Source organism: Sceloporus undulatus, chromosome 1 (genome assembly GCF_019175285.1).
Source record: "Sceloporus undulatus isolate JIND9_A2432 ecotype Alabama chromosome 1, SceUnd_v1.1, whole genome shotgun sequence".
NCBI classification, from domain to species: Eukaryota; Metazoa; Chordata; class Lepidosauria; order Squamata; family Phrynosomatidae; genus Sceloporus; species Sceloporus undulatus.
The window spans coordinates 148,585,512-148,593,243 of record NC_056522.1 but is presented as its reverse complement, the minus strand read 5'-3'; the positions used below and the strand labels follow the sequence as shown (position 1 = coordinate 148,593,243).

The following is a 7,732-nucleotide window of genomic DNA, read 5'->3' as shown; positions in this document are numbered from 1 at the left end:
GCAACCATTAGTCAGCCACGTTTTTATATAATTATTGGCAGTGCAAAGGAAACATGCACGGTTCTAACTATTTCCACCCAAACAGAACAGAAGCTGCTCACACAGGCTGCAAAGAAAGAGGTGGACTGAAGTAAGAGGAATTTGGGAAGCTGGGGTGGGGAAGATTCAAATCATCTCACTGAAGCTGTGTTTTAGTTTTATTTATTTATTTTAAAATCACAGTCTCATTCTGAAAATAAAGCACATTTCTGGTAGGAGTATATTTGGAAAATGTTTTAACTCATTTAAACTCTGGCTGCATTTAAAACTAACATCTTTCCAAGTTTATACATTAACAAAGTCTTTTCATGCTGCCTTTCTGAGTAACAACATGAAACTGTAAGAAAACAGGAACAGTTGAGCCAAAAAGCCACCTCCACAAGGGTGGAGGTGCAGCCTCATGTTCTAAATTTGCACAGATGAAGTATGCACTTCCAAGAAGCATGTTCTTGCACATTTTAAAGTGAAGGTGCTAACTTAAGATGGGCAGGTATTAGGTACAAAAGTTCTGATGAGCAGCCTCTTCACCACAATAAAGAGTCAAAATTTTACTTTCACCAACAAAATCTGATACCAAAATATTTGTATCTCACAGATCCTGAATCTTTGGCTGATGGATTAAATCTGCGAAGGAGGGTTTCTTTTTTTAAAAAAATACACTGGCATTTAAACTAACAGAGCTTAAATATTCTGAAGCAATTTAAAACCTAACACCTTTAATTTGGACTAATATATTTTGCTGTAATTATTTAGGAAATGCTTAACAGCTTGGTCCATCTAGCTCAGTTATGTCTCCACTGATGGATAGTGTTACTGTCAGGTTTCAGATAGAAGACTTTCCCAGCTTTGCCTAAAGATGGAGAAGATTGAAGCTGGGATCTTTTTCAGATCAAAAATGCATGCTTTGTTACTGGCCTTCTTTTTTTCTTTCTTTCTATTTTTATGCAACATGTAAGGTATCTTCATTTATCCTCTGACAAGAAAAAGGATGTAAATTTGTAGAATCACAGAGCTGGAAGAGACCACAAGGATCATCAGTCCAATCCCCATGAAGGAATACACAATCAAAGCACCCCTGACAGATGGCCATCCAGCCTCTCTTTGAAAACCTTCAAAGGAGGAGACTTCAAAGGAGTGTGTTCCACTGTCAAACAGTTTTTAATGTGAGGAATTCTCCTAACGTTTAGGTGGAAACTCTTTTCCTGTAGTTTGAATCCATTGCTCTGTCTTAGTCTCTGCAGAAACATAAAACAAGGTTGCATCTTCTTCCATATGACATCCCTTCAAATATTTAAACATGGCTATCACACCACCCCTTAACCTTCTCTTCTTCAGGTTAAACATACACAGCTCCCTAAGCCACTCCTCATAAGCTTAAAGCATAGTTTTCAGACCTTCAGTAACTTTAATACTGTGGCATAGATACTGAGGCTTATTATTAAATACACAATCCAATTACAGTTGAATAATTTTAAAACACATTAATGCCAATGAGAGAAATTAAACATGTATTTCCAAAATGATAGATAGATAGATAGATAGATAGATAGATAGATAGATAGATAGATAGATAGACAGACAGCCCACAGAAATCTGCCACTGTTTCATTCAGCCCAATATTGTCAAGACTACATCCAGTATTTTAGGAAGGATTCTACTCTAGCTCTATTGAGAGATGCTGGAGTTTGAACTCAGGACCTTATGAATACAAAGCCATGTTCTCAACCAATGAGCTACAATCCTTGGCTCTGGCTCCCTTTTCCACTTAAGGGAGAGCTCATGATGATGCCTCAAAACTGCAGTTCTAAGCATGCCAACTAGGAACTGACTCATTCACCAGAACTTTCAAGTTAACATTTTTATGTTGTAAAAAAAGCAATAGGCAATGTTACCCCATATACTGGAAATGAATGGGGGAGGAGGCAAAAAAGTCTTCACAAATCAAATTTAGTTAAATATGCACAATTTTGTTTATTGAAGAGATTAGGACAAAAACATTAAACCAAATACAAGACAAAGCACCAGAGGCAGTAAAATCCCACCATGCACATCACCAATCTTTCTTCCTACAAGTTTATAAAATAAACGTTTTTTAAAAAAAGAAGTCCCTCAACACAGCACCATCTTCAGAGTGTAAAAACTTTACTCCTTTATATTTTTCTTAGATACCAAAATAGAACCAAGGCAGGTCACCTGCAGCTTTGTCTCTTGATAAGGAACTATGGACCATCAGCTTGAGAGTGGGATCAAACCTTCCTGCAGGGCAGGCAAAATAGCATCCATACGTCAAATGCCAAGTAGCTGTACGCACATGCCACATACTATAATTAAGCACAAAATTCAAGTAACATTTACATACTACAGAGTCCACATGTACCTATCCAAAAAACATGACCACTTCACAAAAACGCATACAGGCAGTAACATCAGAACAACTGAGGTACTGGAAAACACAAATATTTATGCCAAGAGATCTGTTTGTTTTGTATTTTTGTCCCCTCCCCCCATATCATACAGCAATATAAAAAGCAGTAATAAAAAAATCATTTTGCCAGTCTAAATCAAAACAAAAGCTCTATAAGGGAAGGGGGAGAATGGGACTAAAAATTAAAATTAAAAAATATGTCATTCAGGGACAAGGAATACCTGAAGAGAAAAAGGAAAGCGTGTCAACTACAGCATGTAACATGTCACCCCAAGTCAACCCGTAATTGAAGTACTGGCTTAATTCATCACAACTGTGACAGCTTCATCAATAAATAAAGTCTTGACAATACGAAAGGTGCATATTACTGTGTACTTTTTAGGAGACAGATCTGTGTCCTAGTAATGTTCAGCTTATTAAAATGTCAATGAGACGAAAACTAGCATCATTCTTTTCGTAAATCAAAAACAAAAGCAAGAAAACCCAAGCCACTGCCTTTTCATAAAATAAGAGGGAGAAAGGGAAAGTATCTTTCTTTCTAGCTTTCTTTCTTTCTTTCTTTCTTTCTTTTCTTTTTCCTTCAGTAAAGAACCTGTCTGCTCATGTTCAAGGTAATCTGAGGAATAGTTGTTTCCACAATTAAGTTTTAATTCTCTCTCTCTTTAAATGATGCCCTCCTACTGCCATCCACTAATATGGTCAAATTTTATGTGCTGCATGGTAATGTGGAAACCAGTATTTCAAATCTCCTGTTTTTGGTCTTCTTTTTTTAAATGGAGAGTTATTATTTTCTCTGAAAACATGCTTGGAAGGTTGACCTGCAATTGCTTCCTGCAACCAAGCCATCTGACCAAAACCCCAAACTCTCCCAGAATGAGCTGTATCCAACTGTGTCCTCTTCTGCTAATGGAGGACTCTCTGTTTTAGCAGGGGCTTCTGCTGAACAAACGGAGGGACTCACAAATTCTCACTTTTATCTGAAACTCCTCATGCCACTCACCTCCTATACTGTTCCAAAGGGTCATCCATCTTCTGCAGACTGGAGGAAACTGGAGGAGGAATCTCCAGCCACCATCCCAGCCTCTTGTGTTTGCACACAGAAGCCTTCCATCAACAGAAGAGGACATAACTGTATACAACCCAAAAGTAACTGTCCTTCCATCAGCAGGGGAGGCACAATTATATACTACCCAACTTGTGAAGTGCTACTCCCTTCCCTCCTTAAGGGAACAGAATATTTCAAATATTTTCTCCTGCCAAAAATTAAAGTTCTTTCTTTTGGAGAACTGAATTCAAAACAAGCCCCTCAGAGACATAAACTAAAAGTTTCTGCTTAGCACCCAACTTCTCATGTCTACCTTTGTGCTCTTCCCACCCGCCCTCCTGAAGATCAATCCCACTGCAACTACTAAATATCAGATTTTAGAAACGGGAAACAAAAATTAATATAACAACATGATAGCTATTTGTACCTTCCCTGAATAATGGCTGAAGTTAAATATATCTAACAGTGCGATGCCAAGATGTAAGTTGAGGCAAAAGTCTCTATTCACTGGGAACGTTTAAGTGTCTGAATGAAACAGAACTGGGAGTGGATTAGTGGCTGCACTGGAACTTGAAGGTTTAGTGTCCTTGGCTCCATAAAGATGAGAAGCTACAGTTGCTCCATGCTGCCGCCTCCTCTTTCTTTTTCCATGTCAATCTAACTTGATAGCAAGGATTCGTCCCATCTAAACATCCTCATGCTACATTTGTCGTGTTAGCTCATTCTTCCTCGAACCAAAAATTGAAACAAAGAGCAAAACCCAAAAGAAAACCCAAAAACCACCCCTTCAAGTTGTCTCTTTGCTATCAAGACAGGCTGAGACACAACTATACTTCTGCATGATCAGAAAGAACTCCCTTCAGTGTTGTCTTTTCTGGACCATGCACCACTCAAACATTAGTCCTAATGCTCAGTTAAAGAAAGGGTCCTCCTCTTCCTCCATATTGACATCAGGCACCAGCTGATCCGTTACTTCCTTAGCACCATATCCTGTATTAGACACATTAAAATCTGTGGAAAACCAAGGATGGTCCAGAATTTCCTGCGAAGTCAGCCTTTCTGAGGGCTCCCGGCGCAGGATGCTACGTATGAGGCATTTTGCCTTTGGGGACAAAGTCTCTGGAATGCTGAACTGCCCACGGCGGATCTTGCTGAAGAGAGAACTAGGCTCAATGTCATGGAAAGGGTAGCGCCCAACTAGCATCGTGTAAAGCATGACTCCTAGACTCCATACATCTGCTGCCTTGCCAGAGTAGCTGCCATTTGTGTTCAAGATCTCCGGGCTCACGTATGCTGGGCACCCATGCTTATCGGAAAGGGAGTCATCATCTCCTCGCAAAATGTAAGCATCTTCAAGGCTCTCTAATTTTACTCTAGTCCTGTAAAGTAAAAAGAAAGAAACCACTATTAGACTCATCAATAAGCACTCATAGAATTTTTTTTCCTGGTAAAAATCAAGGAAATGCTAACATGTTTACTACAAGGAAATCTCTTTTTTTAAAACTTCTTAAGCCTTCAGAGAGAGAGAGAGTATACATGGACATACAGAATGTGCATCTTCAAATAAGGCTCCAGGGACAAAATACAGATTGTAACACAATGTAAAACATTCAAGTGAGGATTTTTCCCCACAGTATATGTTTCTTTTGGTCAGATGGAGTTCATAATTTTGAACACACATACACACACACACACATGCGCATGCACACATATTATCAAACAGAATGTGTATATGTGTCACAAGCCGCATTTCCTCTTTCAAACTATATTCAGCACTGAGAAGTAGCTGTCTTTCCATAACCTATAAAACCATATCCCAAGGTGCAGAAAGAAAATGCTCAATTTACCTTGCTTTTGGGTTGTCAAGAAAATTTGATGCTTTGAAAGGACAGTGTATATTACATATGTGATGGACCTATAAGAAGGTGAAAAGTTACTGGTCTAAGAATTATTTGTTAATAAAAAAGCTAGATTTTGTAATGTTACTAGAAATGTTTTTGCTGGGAATTATGGATAAAATAACTAGATAATAAATATGGATTGCTCCTTCGATACATGACAACAGCAACAAGACTATTTAGTCAAGCTTGGAAATGGACCAAAGTGCCAATGATGGAAATGTGGCTTGTGACATATATATTCATTCTGTTCTTCTGTTTGATAATGGTATGTGTGGTTAAGGTTGCTGAGCTGGCCTAAATTGCCAGATTAACAAGGATTCTAAAGTATAAAGGAACTGAAGATTTTCTGAAAGACTGGAAACTGTTTATAGACTTTGACCAATAAGAAATCTAATGATATCTAATTTAATTATGGTTATAGTTATTAGTAATTCTAGTAGGAGTATTTAGATAGACCTGTAACTGCAGAGTAATATATTTCTTTTGTATTTTTCTTTTCACTAAATTTAAGATGGGGGGGATGAGAACCCTATTGTGTTTTAGTTATGTTTTCCTCCCTCTTTCCTTCTCTCTCTCTCTTTTTTAAAAAAATCTGAATGTATTTTCTGAAGGTATACCATGTTGATTTTGATTGTAAACTAGACTGTTAAGTGTTAAAAAATGATATATGTGTGTGTATTTATTGTTGTGTGCCTTCAAGGTGTTTCCAATTTCGGGCAACCTTAAGGTGAACCTATCACAGGTTTTTCTTGGCAAGTTTCCTCAGAGGGGGTTTGCCATTGCCTTTCTCAGAGGCTGAGAGAGTGTGACTTTCTTCAATTCACCCAGTAGGTTACCATGACCAAGCAGGAATCTGAACCCTGCTCTCCTGAGTCATAGTCCAACACTAAAATCGCTACATCATGCTAATTCTGTGTGTGTGTGTGGGGGGGGTGTTCATAGTATATACATGAAAAGACAGTGCAAAGTGGCATCATTCCTTTCTCAAGTGTAAGAGGCTTTATTTGCTGAAAACCAGAAATGGGTTAGGCAAACAAACATATAGAGAGGTAGGGAAGCACAAAGGTAGGGATGGGCAAAAGCCTCGCTTCTTCCAATCACCCCTGACACAAAGCCTGACATAAGAAGCCACACTTTGTCTGTTCCTCCACTAACATGTGCTTTAGAAGTGGAACTAGACTACCAATACCAATCAAAATTGCATCCCCTTAATAATCATAGTATTTTTGTTACATGCATGCAGATTTGCAGATTTAATATCAAAACAGATATAAAAAGCAAAGTAATTCTGAAATGCAAGATTTTATTTTTTAAAAAAATACCAAAAAGATACCACTGAAATCCATAAATAAACCATAAAACAACCCAGACCACACTTCCCCACCATCATTCTCCCAAGTTGGAAATGAGGGTTTCTCCATTACCTCATTAGAGCCACATTATTTCTCAAATTTACTCTGAATTCTACCTTAAGAAATTTATTTAGAAACTTACACAAGTGGCATTTTCTCATTCAAAACATTTAAAAGACCTGCACAGAGTTCTCCCTGATATAACTTTACAGTGACAGAATCAACTGTATAGGAAGGTGGCGGGTCTCCTTCTCTGGACATCTTCAAAAAGAGGCTGGACAGCTCCCTGCTTCTAGGGATGCTTTAGCTGGAAATCTTCCACTGCGCAGGGGGTCAGACCTGGGGGCCCATGAGGTCCCTTCTTACTCTATGATTCATAGTATACAAAAGGCAGCCAAGTTCCTGCATTGCGGAGATGGAGAGTAAAGTTCCACCAGGCAGAACTCTGAATCATCTCTCTTATTCCCACATGCAGGATTCACCTCTTTCCTGCAGGACTACCGCCTCAACAAGGCCTTTTAGTGCCGGAGAGGGGAGGGTATAACCAAGAACTGCCCAGCAGCTGAATGGCCAATGACAACATCCTACAGATCCGCCAGAGGGAAGGCTTGGAGGGTGCCTTCACTGAGTTGTGTGAGGATATCGGAACATAGCTGGTTGCTTCTCAGCTGCCTTCCTTCCACCCTTCCCTGGTCACCCCTCAGAAGAACAGTGAATCAAGTGGTTAGAGGGACATGGCACAAGGGAGGTGGTGAATCCTTTCCTCAGGAATGAGGAATGACCCTAAAAGCCATACATAGCTGTATGTTGGACTTACACTGTGTATGTCACCAATAGGGTGCCAACCAGCATTATAGAAATTACCCAAAAACTAAACAGATAAACAAAAATTAACCAAAAAGAGTGCAAAATGAGATAGCCCTCTGTTACCCCATACAACATCAACCAAAGCTTTACCAAAAAAGAATGA

General features: G+C 38.9%; 1 protein-coding gene across 1 annotated transcript in view; it reads right to left on the bottom strand.

Moving 5' to 3' along the window:
* Positions 1-1,985: 1,985 nt before the first annotated feature.
* The window catches only part of TRIB2 (tribbles pseudokinase 2), a 32,744-nt gene continuing 26,997 nt past the window's right edge, over positions 1,986-7,732 (bottom strand). The window contains exon 3 of the mRNA XM_042454309.1: positions 1,986-4,888. Within this exon, the coding sequence (XP_042310243.1) occupies positions 4,420-4,888 (469 nt within the window). The 3' untranslated portion in view covers positions 1,986-4,419. The remainder of the gene's footprint in view (positions 4,889-7,732) is intronic.